This window comes from Myotis yumanensis, unplaced genomic scaffold (assembly GCF_028538775.1).
Source record: "Myotis yumanensis isolate MYYU_CA2020_CCGP unplaced genomic scaffold, mMyoYum1.0.hap1 SCAF_17, whole genome shotgun sequence".
NCBI classification, from domain to species: Eukaryota; Metazoa; Chordata; class Mammalia; order Chiroptera; family Vespertilionidae; genus Myotis; species Myotis yumanensis.
Genome location: NW_027223768.1, coordinates 36,616,962 through 36,633,051, shown reverse-complemented (window position 1 = coordinate 36,633,051; position 16,090 = coordinate 36,616,962). Strand labels below are relative to the sequence as shown.

Genomic DNA, 16,090 nt, shown 5'->3' with positions numbered 1-16,090 from the left:
GAGAAAAAGAGAGAGAGAGAGGGAGGGAGGGAAAGCATCCATGTGAGAGGGACACATTGACTGGTTGCCTCCCAAATGCGCCTGTACCCGGGGCCAGAGACAGAACCTGCAACCTAGAACTGGCAACCCTTTGGTTTGTGGGCCAACCCCTGAACACACTGGCCAGAGCTCATTTCTTTTTTAATATGTTTTTTATTGACTTCAGAGAGGAAGGGAGAGGGAGAGATAGAAACATCAATGATGAGAGAGAATCATTGATCAGCTGCCTCCTGCACTCCCCCTACTGGGGTGACCAAGCTCACAACCTGTGCATGTGCCCTTGACCAGAATTGAATCTGGGACCCTTCAGTCCGCAGGCCGATGCTCTATCCACTGACCCAAACCAGCTAGGGCTCATTCCTTTTAAATAACCAAACTAGAGGCTCGGTGCACAAAATTCGAGCATGGGTAGAGTCCTTAGGCCTGGGCGGCAATCAGGGCCGATCTGTGGGGTGACTGGCGGGGCAATAGGGGGACACCTACTGGCACCCGCCTTGGCTGGCCTGGGGCCTGTGTGCAGCTCCTGTGTTGAGCATCTGCCCCCTGGTGGCCAGTGTGTGTCATAGCAACCGGTTGTTCTGCCGTTCAGTCGATTTGCATATTAAGCTTTTATTATATAGGACTAGAGGCCCGATGCACAAAGATTCATGCAAGAATGGGCCTTCCTTCCCCTGGCTGCCGGCACTGCCTTTGCTCTGTCCAGAGCCGCCTTTCTGCCTTCGCTCCAGCTCAGAGTTGCTTTCTGCCTTCATTCCAGTCTGGAGCTGCCTTTCCGCCTTCCCACGCTGCCCAGAGGCCTGGAGCAGCTGGGGCGGTGCGGAACGCAAGCATCCCACCCCGACCCCGGCCGCTGGGCACCTGCAATTGCAAATTAACTCGCCCTCTTTGTTGGGTTAGTTTGCATACTCATGCCTGATTGGCTGGTGGGCGTTGCAAAGGTACAGTCAATTTGAATCCTTTTATTAGTATAGATATTCCATTGAATGGATATACCATATTTTGTTTCTCCATTTGTCTGTTGATAAACATTTGGGTTGTTTCCACCTTTTGGCTCTTATGAATGCTGGTATAAACATGCATGTTCATGTTTCTGTGTGGACATGTTTCATTTCATTTCTCTTGGGTATATTCCCAGGAATGGAATTGCTGGGTCACGATTAACTGTTTTTAGTCATCTGAGGTATTGACAGTCTGTTTTTCAAAGCCGTCATATCATTTTACAGTTCACACCAGCAATGTATGAGGGCTCCAATTCTCCCCATCCTTGCTAATACTTGATATTTGACTTTTTAGTTCTAGACATCCTAGTGGGTCTGAAGTGGTTATGTCATTGTGGTTTTGATTTGCAATACCCTGATGACTAGCAACGTCAAGCTTCTCTTCATGTGTTTATTGAACATTCCTATCTTCTTTGGAGAAATGCCTACCAGCTCCTTTGCTTTTTTTGTCAGGTTATTTGTCTTTTTTTATATACATGGTCTTTGGTTGATTGCCTCCCACCCACCCACCCTCCCCTGCCTTCTCTCTTAATTAATGAGTTGTAAATTTTTTATATATTCTGGATACAAGTCCTTTTTCAGATAGAATTTGCAAATGTTTTCTCCCATTCTGTGGGTTGTCCTTTCACTTTTTTATGGTGTCCTTTGAAGGACAAAACTTTTTAATTTTGATGAAGTCCAATTTTTTCTCTTGTTGCTCATGCTTTTGATGTAATATTTAAGAACCCTTAGTCAAATCCAAAGTTATGAAGGTTTTACCCCTGTTTTCTTCTAAGGGCTTTATGGTTTTATTACTTTTAGGCCTTTGATCTATTTTGAGTTAATTTTTGTGTATGGTGCAAGGGAAGGACTGAACTCATTCCTTTGCATGGTTCTATATCCAGTTGCCCCAGAACCATTTGTTGAAGACATTCTTTTGCCCAATGGATGGTTTCGACACCCTTGTCAAAAATTATTTCACTATAGATGTATGGGGCTTTATCTGGGCTCTTAATTCTATTCCATTGGTATCTATGTCTATTCTTACACCAGTACCACACTGTTTTGATTACCATTGCTGTGTAGTGAGGTATTTTATTTTATTGTTGATTCTATTACAGATGCCCCCATTTTCTCCCCTTGGCCCCCTCCACCCAGCCCTCACACCTCTGAGGGAGTGAGTTTTGAAACTAGAAAGTGTGAGTCTCCTTCTTTATTCTTCTTTTTCAGGATTGTTTTCTTGTTGTGATTCCATATGAATTTTAGAATTAGCTACTCAATTTCCACAAAGAAGTCAGCTGGGATTCTGATAGGGATTGCATCAAATCTGAAGATTGTTTAGGGAATACTGCCATTTTAACAATGTTAAGGCTTTTGCTCCATAAACATGAGATTTTTTTTTACATTTTAGATTTTTCCCTCTTTCAAAAAAGTTTTGTAGTTTTCACATTATCATTCTGCACATCTTTTGTTAAATTTATTCCTAAGTATTCTCTTTCCTTGTTTTCTTTTTGATGCTATTGTGACTAGAATTGTTTTCCTTTTTTTTTTTCTTTCTGGGAGGAGAGGGGGAGGAGATAGAACTGTTTTCTTAATTTCATTTTTGGATTATCTATCGCAAATGTATAGAAATATGATTGATTTTTGTATATTGATCTTATGTCCTGCAATTCTGCTGAGCTCATTGTTTTTGTGCCTTTCTGTAATCCTCACCCGAGGATATTTTTTCCAGTGATTTTTCGAGAGAGTGGAAGGGTGGAAGGAGAGGGAGAGAAACATTGGTGAGAGAGACAAATGGATTGGTTGCCTCCTGTACCCACCCCTGTTGTGGCTAGAGAACCTGCAACCAAGGTACACTGGATGGGGCTGCTGAGAAGTAGTAGTCCACATTTGGTTTGCCCTAACATATCAAGCCAACCCATCCATGAACCAGACCTGGATGTGTTTCCTCCTCAGTCAGATGGTTGAAGAATTCTTATGCTGCCCTAAGTATGAACTAAGAGAAAGGTATCAGTGCAATAAATGTAGGTAATATGGAGATCTGGAAACGCTTGTTCAATTTAACTTACTTGTGCCACTAAGTTTGCTTGGGCTTCTCCCTCAACTGTAATTTCCACCGTAAGATGGATTGCTATTGTATCCACCCAATCTTATGGCTTGGCAGGACAACCAGCTGGTTGGTTATATGGGTAACTGGTCACAGCCACTTTCTATTTTGTGATCAGGCACTGAGTCTCTATCAGAACCTAGAAGTATGCCAGGAGATACTTTAAAAATCCTATATAATAAAAGGCTAATATGCAAATAGACCGAACAGCAGAACTGATAACTATGACGTGTGCTGACCACCAGGGGGACATGTGCAGAACACGGCAGGTGTTGGCCACGGCAGGATGGTGGAGCGGGGCCGCCAGACCAAGGCAGAGCACCGGTCGCTGTCATCAGGGCGAGCCTCTGGTGGTTACTGAAAATTCTTTGCTCCCGCGCATCATGGTCCTGCCTGGCGCTCGCACCTGATGCCGGTGCCAGAGCTACTGCTCGAACCCACTGCCAGCACCGGCCCTGCTCACACCTGCAGCCAGTGCCCGGTGCTGGTCCCGATCACTCGGCGCCATCAGCAGGTGCGAGCAGCAGTTGCCGGCCTTAATCGCCCCTGAGGGCTTATCCACCTGCTCCTGAGGGGCAATTGGAGAAGCAGCTGGCACTGCTCGCACCCACTGTTGGCGCTGGCCCCAATCACTCTGTGGGTGGGAGTGAGGCTGCCGGCAGACAGGGGACACAGCACGGAGGCCTGCCACTGTGCCTACCACAGCCTCGCGGCCCAGTTCCTTTCAAGGTGCACAAATTCCTGCACTGGGCCCCTAGTGTGTGTGTATGCATATATATATACACACACACACACATACACATACATACATACACACACACACACACACACACACACACACACACACACTAGAGGCCCGGTGCATGGGAGCAGGGGGTCCCTCAGCCTGGCCTGCACCCTCTCCAATCTGAGACCCCTTGGGGCTGCTGGCACCTAACCGCTCACCTGCCTGCTGGCCTGATCTCCCTAACTGCTCTCCCTTGCTGGCCTGATCACCCTAACTGCTCTCCCCTGCCATCCTGATCCTTCTAACTGCTCTCCCCTGCCTGCCTGATCACCTCTAACCGCCTCTGCCTCAGCCCTGCCACCATGGCTTTGTCTGGAAGGTTGTCTGGAAGATGTTCAGTCTAATTAGCCTATTACCTTTTTATTAGTATAGATGTGTGTATGTGTGTGTGTGTGTGTATATATATTGATTTCAGAGAGGAAGGGAGAGGAAGAGATAGAAACATCAATGATGAGAGAGAATCATTGATCAGCTGCCTCCTGCACGCCCCACATTGTGCATCGAGCCCACAACCTGGGTATGTGCCCTGACTGGGAATTGTCACCTCCTGGTTAATAGGTCGATGCTCAACCACCAAGCCACAGGAGCCGGGCAGTAGATACTTTTTAAATGGTGAAACTTTATAACAAATGACATCACCTTACTCCAGAACCCTAGAGGTCTGTACTGGGACTCTCCTATTGTGGATTGCCAGAGAATCCACACAACATCTTTTCGTTCCTCTAGTACTGTGGAATTTTCCAGGTCATATGGTCCTGCTATCATAGCCTGGACTCTTGCATTCCATGTACAGAATATGCTGCCTCCAGAACTCAAAGAGGTCTACTGAGACACTGTGCTTCTTTCCTGGGGTAAAAGACACAAGATGCAGCCCGGCCGGCGTGGCTCAGTGGTTGAGTGTCGGCCTATAAACCAGGAGGTCACGGTCTGATTCCTGATCAGGGCATATGCCTGGGTTGCAGGCTTGATCCCCAGTGGGGGGCATACAGGAGGCAGCTGATCAAAGGTTCTCTTTCATCACTGATGTTTCTATCTCTCCTTTCCTTTCTGAAATAAAAAAAATACATATTTTTTAAAAAAGACACATGATGCAGTAACTTATCTTTTACTTTGGAGATGTTTCAGAATGCTGGACTCAAAAACCTAATATGCAGGGCCCTAAACTTTTTGTACGGTTTATCTCCCACTCATTAGAGTGTGTATCTCACCAAGGAATTCCTTATGACGAGATGCTACAGGAACTCATGTTTGTATTAATTAGCCTATGGTAAAATTTTTTCATTATATGGTTATTTTATTTAAAGTCACTAAACCTATCAATGTCATTAAATGCAGCCTAGAACCTAGGCAAGGTATTGTGACATTTCATTGAAGTTACTGACCTCTGCAATCTGTCCATCAACTTTTGGTCTCTCTTAATTATATAAAAATCAATATCCTTCCTGGCTGCCCATCTATCTGGTCTGTAGGACCACCCATGTTCCATTACCCAACTCCGCTTGGACTGTGCTGCCCAATGGAACTTCACCTACCCTGCCTCTGAGAATTAAAGTTGCCATTTGGCCTCTGCTATGCCAGAGTCCTGTCATCCCCACTGCTTTGAGGGAAACCAAATCTTAAATAACACCCCCCTCCCATCAGCTTCTAACAGAGATAACCACTTCTAAACTTCTCAAAGATGTTGGTGACCACTTTGTTAGTGCCTTTCCTTTATAAAAATTAGTCAGCTGGTAGGTTTTCCAGTGTAATAAACACTCATTCCTATATGCCCACTTCCTCTAAGCCTTTGGTAATTTCTCATGTGGTCTGTCATCTTGACTTCATTTACTGTGGGCCATCGTTTCTCCCCAGCTCCCCAAAGCCATCTCAGCAGCTTATTATAAGTATTTTCTGGGGAACTTGCCGGGATGTTCCAGAGTCACAGCAAAGTATCCCCATTATCACAAATTCTATATGAATTTGATTCTTAATTCTGAAACGATCCAAACCACCATGAACTTCTAACATACAGAAAGGGGCGTACAAAGGGCACCTCCTTCAAAGTTTGGGAGCAGCATAAACACTTTGCATTTAGCTTAAACCCAAGCTCAAGAATCGAACCGTGACCTCCTGGCTCATAGGTCAACCACTGAGCCATGACGGCTAGGCATGGCTATTTTTAAGTAACAGAAAAGGCAGGCTAGGAAAATACTAGCTGTCCTTACAGTGACACATCTTGCTGAAGGAAAAAGTTTACTGGGGGCACCTTCACCTAGGAGAGACCTCTAGAGCTACTAAGAGACTGGGGCAGGCCCAGCGCAATGCTACTCAAAGGTGGTTCGAAGACATATTGGTCTGCGAACTTTTTTTTATACCATTCTGTGACATGATGAGTTAGATTTTGGGTGTTTAGAAACTTTTAGCATTTTGACATTGTTGTGATATTCAAGTGTATGAGCAGTGGACTTATTCTGATAAATGAGGTCTGATCAGTTTTGTGTTGTCAAACTTTTGTGGTGGGGAACACTGAGTGTGAATTGCACACTTGTCATGGGCAACAGGAACACATACTGGTGGTATGAAGAACTGGATATTTATAAAACAAAAAACCAGTTTGAGAGGACTGCTCCATCCTTTCCAAAGTCTTACAATAATTCCAGCAGTGTTTTTAGAACGGAGAGTCAATTTGTTCATGATCAATCAAAGTAAAAATGAAAATAAATGGCTTGAGAACAAACTAAAGCAGATGAGGGCATAGGCTTCGATTCCTGGAGTAAGCCCTGGCTGACCCAGCAAAAAGCGAGAATTTATAAAAGAAAATTGGCAGCAGAGTTGGCACACAGTTCAATGGCCGGACTCTTTGGTCTTCCCTCTCTCCTTCCTATCCTCATCCAGTTTTTGGCTGGAGCTATAAGAAGAGAATTTGGGTCATTTAGGTCCATCATCACAAGTCTGTCTACACTTTTCTCTTCTCTTGCAGAGCACAGGAATCTCAGATTCCACCTGGGCTCTTCCACACTCTGATTAGGAACAGTAGTTAGACTTTCCCCAAAAGCCTGTGACCTCAAGAACATTTCCTTCCTTGGCAATACCATAGAACATGTGAGATCTGATGGGCTGAAAGGCTTACCCCATGGCAAGTGACTGAGACGGTGAACGTGAACCTGCTTTGGTAGTTATTTTCTGAGGGCGGAGCCAGGACAGCCAGCCGGTCTCACCAGATTATCCACCAATTATCCAGCTAAGGTCCATAGATCCACTAGCTCCCGTAGGAGGGGAAGGTCCGCTCAAAGAAAAATAATTTAGACGACACATTAACAAAAGTAATGTGAAATGTTAAAATCAATACAAATGAAAGGGCTTCCGATTGAAATACTCAGAGGACGTGAGGAAAGGTCATCCCGTCTCCTTTGCCAAATGAGGTACAGATTGAGCTGGGGAAGTGGGGAGGGCGGGCAGAACACAGCCCTGCAATGTTATGTGGAACTCCTCTGCGAACATTACTCACACTCCGTGCAAAAGCTGAGGAGGACCAGAAAAAGACCTGGATGAAAAACACCCCTCACTTAAAATATTTATTAGCCTGGAAAAAGGACCCAGGCTGCATCCCAACTTTTCCCAAACCACTTCCCGAATCAAGCCACAGGACTCAAAGGAGTTGTTTCAAATAAGCCAAAATGTATCTGGGGAAGAACAGTCATTCATTCCCTAGACCTGACATTACAATTACATGTGTTTGCCGGGGGGGGCGGGGGATACAGTGAGAATGGTAGGTGGACTAGATGAGGGAGGGGAAACAGGATGGGCCCTTCTTTGTCACAGTTTGGGCTCAGAGAAGGGCTGAGATAAACTGGTATTTTTGAAAGAGGGGAGATAAAAGGAGAGGCAAAGGAAGGTCCAGGGCTGGTTCACCCTGACCACATAGCATTGTCGAAACGGTAGCAACTTGAGGTGCTGGAACAGGGATTTGAGGACTCAGCACCTGGAGAGAGGAGAATCCCAAGGCTTCTTTTTCAACCCCACTGTGAACAGAGGCAAAGCCTCCACCTCCTTTCCCTTCGGAGAATTCAGAAAGGTCTGCCCGAAGGCAAGAGGGCATGGTGACAGACCTATAGCTCCAGCCCAGGCTAAGTTTCTCCCCATTCATTTCCAAAGGCCCTGCTCAAGAGAACTACTGAATAGAGTACCAAGATTCTGTCCCTGCTCCCCAGGTCCAAGAAAGGGGAGTGGAGACAAGGCACAAAGACCCTGGGTACAACGGTGAACATCAATGTGACCAAATATAACAAGGGATGCCTTCCTTCACCTGGTAGGTAGCTGGGCCTTTGCTAGCAGCAGAAACCACCATCAAAAGGGCTCACAGAAATGGCCTGCAGAACAGGCCTTATTCCTAGAAAGTCAGGGGAAAAGCCCCAGTTGGTATGGCACCATCTTGGATGGGATGACAGAGGGCGGCGGGCAGACCACTCCCGCGACAACACTCCTGCCTCAGCTCCCAGTGGTTCTCCAGACGTTCCCCATGGCTGGCAATCAGGGAGGAAACGCGTTGTGTTTCACATGATCAGACACTGTTCGCCGTTGGCACCTGGTGGGCCTGACAGATTGAGGGCATCCAGGTCAAAGTTGAGGCCAGGAGGCTGAAGAGAGATGAAGGGACTCCAATAACTGCTCATATTTCAGGTCAGAGCATCTGACAGTCCATCCCCAGGAGCCACAATTATCACCTGAGGTGGAATCACTAAAGGCTAAAGAATTCTGGAAACCTGGGCTCAGATTAAAATCTAGAAGATATACTCACCATCTCCCCAGCCAGCTCTTTTGGAGGATGGCCCAAATCCTGTAGCTGGAAAATAAGGAAAGAGGAACATCAGACAGAGAAAACCCCAGAAGAAGCTAAAAGCAAGAATCTGAGCTGTGGTCTCTCTGCTTTCTCCTGAGGACCACGCTATCTGGCCTCTCTTGTGCTCCCTCTTTCACCTGGGTTTGGCACTGTGGCCTGGGTTCCTTCCCAGATATGTCCTCCACCCAAAACCCCGCCTGACAGCACAATCAGGCAGACAGCAGGAGGAGGCCTCACCTGCTGCATAAGGTCCAGCACCGTCTCAAAACGAGCCTTCTGCGTGGCCTCGCTGTCGGTGGGGGTCTCTGCTTCAAACTGCTCGCATATCTTGCCCATGACGCTGTGCTGTTCCTGATATTTTTCAAACTGTTCTGGCGGTAGAGACTCCCGGTGACCCTGCAACCATTCTGGATACTAAAAAAAGAAAAAACAGGTGGGGAGGAATTAAGTGAATAATGGATAAGGAAGGGCAATAGAATATGAAGAACAATAAAGAACCAAGGAGAGGGGAAGACAAGAGAAGGAAAAGTTAAACAAGCTAATTCAGCATGAGAAATAGCAATGACTCCAACCAATCACCTGGCTATGCTAGCATTTGTCACTTGGAGGATGGTAAACGTTTTCCATGAAGGGACAGACAGCAAATATTTTAGGCTTTAAGGGTCACATATGGTCTCTGTAACATATTTTCCTTTTTGCTTGTTTTGATTTTATATCCTTTAAAAATGTGAAAGTTGGGTCCTAGCCTGTTTGGCTCAGACTAAAGGGTTCCGGGTTCAATTCTGGTCAAGGGAACATACCTCGGTTGTAGACTCGATCCCCAGCCCTGGTTAGGGGGTGTGTGTGAGGCAACCAATCGATGTGTCTCCCTCACACCGATGTTTCTCTGTCTCTCCCTCTCCTTTCACTCTCTCTAAAAATCAAAATACCGGGAGAAACCAAGATGGCGGCATAGGTTAATGCCGGAGTTTGCTGCCTCAAACAACCACTTCAAAAATACAACTAAAAGACAGAACGGACATCACCCAGAACCACAGGAAGGCTGGCTGAGTGGAAATCCTACAACTAGAAGGAAAGAGAAATCCATACCAAGACTCAGAGGAGGCACAGTGCAGAAGTGAAATACTAAGGTGCGGAGTGCATGTGAAGCGGGCCGGCAGCAGAGGGCGCGGTTGTTGTTTTCAATCGGGAGGGAGTTTCAGACTCTGAGCTCCAGATCCGGGCGAGTCTCTAGGGACCCAGACTCAAATGGGAGAAGCGGGACTGTCTGGCTTTGGTCGGAATTCGAACGCAGCTTTCTCTCCTGGGACTCTGAGAGGCAGAGCCCCTGGGGATGGAACTGAGAGCAGCCATAACTGCTTGCTCCGCCAGCACTGTAGAACCCCTGGGGACCCGCCCCGCCCAAGCCCTGCACAGAGGCATTTGCCAGATAGCCTCAGGCAAAGGCTAGATTAGCACCGCCCTAGAGATCCAGCACAGAAGCTCTCCCACTGCAGACACAGCTGACTCTCATAGCCAGTTAGCCTAGAGGTCAATTCACCCCCAGTATTGCCGACAACAATCAAGGCTTAACTACAACAAGACTGTGCACAAAGACCACAAGGGGGTGCACCAAGAAAGCATAAAAAATGCGGAGACAAAGAAACATGACAGAAATGGAGGATATAGAGCTAAAAAACGCACTTTTAAGGTCTTTCAATAATCTTCTAGAAACTGCCAATAAACTTGATGAGAGCCTCAAGAAATCTAATGAGACCCTCGATATTGTGAAAAAGAACCAACTAGAAATTAAGCATACACTGACTGAAATAAAGAATATTATACAGACACCCAACAGCAGACCAGAGGAGTGCAAGAATCAAGTCAAAGATTTGAAATACGAAGAAGCAAAAAACACCCAACCGGAAAAGCAAAATGAAAAAAGAATCCGAAAATACGAAGATAGTGTAAGGAGCCTCTGGAACAGCTTCAAGCGTACAAACATTAGAATTATAGAGGTGCCAGAAGATGAGAAACAGCAAGATATTGAAAACCTATTTGAAGAAAGAATGACAGAAAACTTCCCCCACCTGGTGAAAGAAATGGACTTACAGGTCCAAGAAGCGCAGAGAACCCCAAACAAAAGGAATCCAAAGAGGACCACACCAAGACACATCATAATTAAAATGCCAAGAGCAAAAGACAAAGAGAGAATCTTAAAAGCAGCAAGAGAAAGAGACTCAATTACCTACAAGGGAATACCCATATGACTGTCAGCTGATTTCTCAACAGAAACTTTGCAGGCCAGAAGGGAATGGCAAGAAATATTCAAAGTGATGAATACCAAGAACCTACAACCAAGAGTACTTTATCCAGCAAAGCTATCATCCAGAATTGAAGGTCAGATAAAGAGCTTCACAGATAAGGAAAAGCTAAAGGAGTTCATCACCACTAAACCAGTATTATACTAAATGCTGAAAGGTATCCTTTAAGAAGAGGAAGAAGAAGAAAAAGGTAAAGATACAAATTATGAACAACAAACATGCATCTATCAACAAGTGAAGCTAAGAATCAAGTGAATAAATAATCTGATGTACAGAATGAACTGGTGATTATAATAGAATCAGGGACATAGAAAGGGAATGGACTGACTATTCTTGGGGGGGAAAGGGGAGTGGGAGATGAGGGAAGAGACTGGACAAAAATCGTGCACCTATGGATGAGGACAGTGGGTGGGGAGTGAGGGCGGAGGGTGGGGCGGGAACTGGGAGGAGGGGAGTTATGGGGGGGCAAAAAAGAGGAACAAATGTAATAATCTGAACAATAAAGATTTAATTTTAAAAAAAATCAAAATACCAATGGAAAAATATCCTTGAGTGAGGATTAACACACACACACACACACAAAATTAAAAAAGACAAAACAAAAAGAAGAAAGCTTGCCCTAGCTTGTTTGGCTCAGTGGATAGAGGAGTCGGTGTGGGAACTGAAGGGTCCCCGGTTCGATTATGGTCAAGGGCACATGCCCAGGTTGCGGGCTCAATCCCCAGTAGGGGGTATGCAGGAGGCAGCCGATCAACGATTCTCTCTCATCATGGATGTTTATATCTCTCTCCATCTCTGAAATTAATAAAAATATTTTTTTAAAAAAGAAGAAAGCCCTTTAAGGGCTGTTAACATTAAAAAAAAAAAAGTAAAAGTTGGATGTGATCCACCCAGACCTTAGTTTGCACTATTCATTTCACACTTGATCTATGTTCCTCTATGCAACTGAAAAGCTGCTATTCCTGTATTTTATTTCTTTTTTAAAAAAATATATTTTATTGATTTTTTACAGAGAGGAAGGGAGAGAGATAGAGAGTTAGAAACATCGATGAGAGAGAAACATCGATCAGCTGCCTCCTGCACACCTCCTACTGGGGATCTGCCTGCAACCCAGGTACATGCCCTTGACCGGAATCGAACCTGGGACCTTTCAGTCCGCAGGCCGACGCTCTATCCACTGAGCCAAACCGGTTTTGGCGTATTCCTGTATTTTATTTATTTAATAAAACTATATACTCTTTCACGGCAGCGACCACCATTTACATTGCTCTTAAGTTGTTTTTAGCAAAAAGCCAGTAAATCCTCAGTGAAACCCTGTTAGATAACTAAACATAGAGATGAAACAAGGGGTTGCTCAGACAACTAAAGAATATTAAACCATTTTATAGTAAACTAGAGCTGAAGGATTTCCCTTTCTCCCTTAAATATCCTCAGTATGGTAAAGCTTTATTCTCTTAGAGACACAACTCTCCAACTCTCCCCAATCCAAATAAACAAACATAGGAGAAAGAAACAGATGGGAGTTATATACCCGAGTTTCTCTATCTTTGCAGGCTCTAAGCAGACAAAGTAGCCACAGGAGTTGATACATCGGGGAACAAGGAGGACTAGCAGAAATAGTTCACAAACCTTTTCTGTGATCTCCTTCAGCGATGGGTACAGCACATCCTTGGACAGTAGGTTCTGCATGATACTCTGCATGATGGGGAGGATGTTTCCTTCAGCATCCCCTTCATCCATGCCCAGTCCTTCCATGGCCTTGGTCAGCTCCTCTTCTGACATGCCGGAGTTCTAGAAAGGACAGGAGAGAGGTGAGCAAGTACACTGCCTTCTTGGGATGCTTCCTACCCTTTCAGGTGGGAAAGAACTATTTAAACTTGACTGTAGCAAAACAGTGAGGCAGGGACAGACTAGAGATGATACCCAAGAGTCTGTCTTTGAGACTCTGCTGGTGAAGTGTCTGAGAATGGGCCCCTTGTGGTCCCTTCCTTCCTCCCCCTCACCTGCAGATCAGTGGCATTTTTGGCCAGTCCACTTAGTGTCTCCTTTAGGCAAGAAGTGAATTCTTGTTGGGAAGTTACATCACTACCTAGGAGAGATCAAAAGAGCCATGGTCATTTACGATTTTAACTGTTTGCTTACCTAGACTGACCTGGTTACCAGCTTGGATATGGAGCATTTAGTTGTGAGTCACTAGCACTACCAAATTTTAGGATGCTCTATGGTTATCTTCATAGTCATTTTCACAAATCGACATGGACTGTGCGTTAGTCTGTGCTCCATGATGACACTCAGGATAACAATACCCCTTTGAATCAATCAGTTTCCAATAAAACTTCCCATTATGTTCCACCTATCATACCCCTTTCATCAGCAGGATTCCGATCCCTCCTCCCATCTCCTTATCCACCCCATGGCAGTGGTGTCATGATTGCTACCAACTTCATTAAGAATTCTGGTGGTCTCAAGCAAGGATGACGTAAGAGGTTTGTTCAGGTATTTCCAGTTGTCTGGGCCCCGCCTCACCCACTCTTCCAGCAGCCTCCGAGAGTTTTTGGAACTGCTCCACCAGGTGGGGCTCTTCCTCAGCCAACTCCTTCATTGCCTTCTCGAACTCGGCAGTGGCTTGGGAAGCCAGCTCACTGTCGAACAGTTCCTGGAAAAACTTCTCTTGTGAGGCGAAGAGGGCATCCTGCGGGGGAAGAGTGGCCAAAATGCATCTCTTGGCACTACCCTGCACCTGACCTCCGACGAAAGTCACAGGCAGAGGCTCTGGGAAACACAGTGCGTCCCTCCTACCCATCGCTATTGGGCATTCTAACCACCTCTCTTAAGGAGGACAGCAAGAAAGGCATCTGGCCTCAGAGGGAAAGGTATGGAGTGGTGTTCCCAAATCAATCATGTAAATGTCCTCTTTTCTCAAAGAATTTCCTTGAGATCCACTCCACCTCGAGGTCTGCAAGGGCACTCAGCAATGTGAGGTCAAGGCACCCTCCTCCCACTCCCCTCTGGCCCACAGGGACCTGCCCCACCGCTGCTCAGAGCTGCATACTACCTCCCCGCGCACCCCCCTCCCCCCCCCCCCCCCCCCCGCCCCAGCCCCAAGCAGGTGGAATTTATACTTTGGCAGTGTCTCCTGGCGATCTCTTCTGGGGCCCTGAAGCATCAGGGGCCGAGGTGGTAGGAGGAGGCACTGGGGAGGGTCTGGCCTTATCGAAATCATCAAGAGCACCTTCAGAGACAAGAGACATGGAATGTGTGTTGGGGATGGATGAGAATAGAAGGCTGGGCAAAGCACTGAGAGAACAATCTTTCAAACTGCCAACTTCCCTACTGCCGGAGTCCATTCATTGTCTTCACTAGCTGAGTTTAGACAGAGACCCCCAAAGCTAGTAACCTTTGAAGTCCTAGCAAAGGTCAGAACTGACCACCCAGTTAATCTAGGAACCACCCAGTTAATTTAGGTAATAATAGCTGAAGTATCCCCACCTTAGTTCCCTTAATTCCTCAGATACTTGTGTAGATCCTTGTTGATTATTGTTGATCAGATATTCTGCCTATTTCTGGAAATTGTCTACCAATGAGCTAATCCTTGTGTCCTTCAAACCACCTTACCCTAGGGCTACCCCAGACAAACCTCCTTGCTGAGATCGGTGGAAGTCCCTCTCCTTGAGTTGGACTTGCCTGCCTGGTCCCCCAATATTGCAAAATCATCTCGTGTCTTTTTCTCTCATTTGTTGTGCGGCTCCTCTTTCAGATACCGACCGCGGGACGTGGAAGGAAACACACTCGACACCCTACATACTTCTTTTTTTTGAGTCTCCTTGTTCTGGCCCACTCCTAAGCAAGCCTCCCAATTCTCTCCCCATTATCTAATTTATTGAAAAAAAAAAAAAAAGGGAGGGGGGGGGGAAACACCTTCAAGTAGAACAGGCATCTCTCTCAGAACCTGGAGGAGTGTTGCACAGAAATTCTGCAGGAACACCTCTACCTACAGCGCCTTCCCTGCAAACCCTACACATACATCCAACAGGAGCAGAGAACACAATACCCTCAACCCCCTGCACTCGCTCCGGAGCCCTAAAGGAACTCACCTTTGGCAGGAAAGCAGAAGCCACCCTCCGTCCCACCCACCTTCCCATGGGTCCTGGTACCAGTACACACTGAAGTCCAGGGAAGGGCATCCAACCCTCTCACCCTCCAACCTGGCCCTCCCTGGGCAGAGCTCCGGGACTCCTCTGGCCCCGTCTCTGCAGATGGCCGTGCGCCAAGTCACACAGAGTCACTTGGCACTCGCCACCGTTTGTTCATCCTTCCGCCTGTGGCTGACTGGGCAAGACAAGAACATTCACCTCTGCCCTGCCAGGCCTGTGCCCTCGCTGCCAGTCTGCGCGCCAGGCCCAGGGGGAGCGCCCTGGCCCACTCCGGGCAACACCGAGAGCATGGAGGACACGGCGAGGGAAGGAGACGTCCACCCTCTTTCCCTGAGACCTCCTCATGCTCAGTTTTTCAAAATAATAGGAAAGGAGTCGGCTCCAGCTCTGCCAGGAGGAGGGAACGGGACGGGGTCCGGGGAGAGAGGTGGGAGCCTGGAGGAGGGGCGGGCCCGCCGGGGGTGGCGAGTTGGGGAGCCACCGTGAGCGTTTGCGAGCAGCCCCCGGGGACCCCGAGAACCGACCAATGCAAAGTAGGGGCTTGGGGCCCAGAAACGCCGCCCGCCGGACTACCGTGTCCGCTCCGGCAGGGAGACCAACGGCCAGGGGCTCCCCAGCTCCCGCCGCCGGGGAAGGGGGCCAGGAGATGCTCCTCCGAGTCGCAGTCAGACCCGCCGCCCGCCCCCGTCCGATCCCGGGACGGCCTCCCCGCTCCGCCCCAGCAGCTCGGGTTCGCTCAACGCCCCGAGCGGGTCCTCACGCCGCCGCCGCGCGTCTCCCCGTTGCGGGCTTACTTTCCAGAAGCTCCTCCAACTCCCGGTCCGCGTCGGCCGCGACCCCACAGTCGCCCTCCGCCGCGGCCATCTTGCTGCCTCCGCTGCACCGTCTGGGCTGGGACTCCACA

At 47.3% G+C, this 16,090-nt stretch overlaps 1 protein-coding gene across 1 annotated transcript; it reads right to left on the bottom strand.

Moving 5' to 3' along the window:
* Window positions 1–7,450: 7,450 nt before the first annotated feature.
* PEX19 (peroxisomal biogenesis factor 19) lies at window positions 7,451–16,085 on the bottom strand. The gene is made up of 8 exons (XM_070397429.1): window positions 15,981–16,085; window positions 14,155–14,264; window positions 13,559–13,724; window positions 13,036–13,121; window positions 12,662–12,823; window positions 8,967–9,143; window positions 8,688–8,732; window positions 7,451–8,526 (listed from the first exon to the last, which is right to left on the bottom strand). The coding sequence occupies exons 1-8, from the start codon at window positions 16,048–16,050 to the stop codon at window positions 8,443–8,445; spliced, it is 900 nt and encodes a 299-aa protein (XP_070253530.1). The 5' UTR covers window positions 16,051–16,085; the 3' UTR covers window positions 7,451–8,442.
* Between the last annotated feature and the right edge of the window lie 5 nt (window positions 16,086–16,090).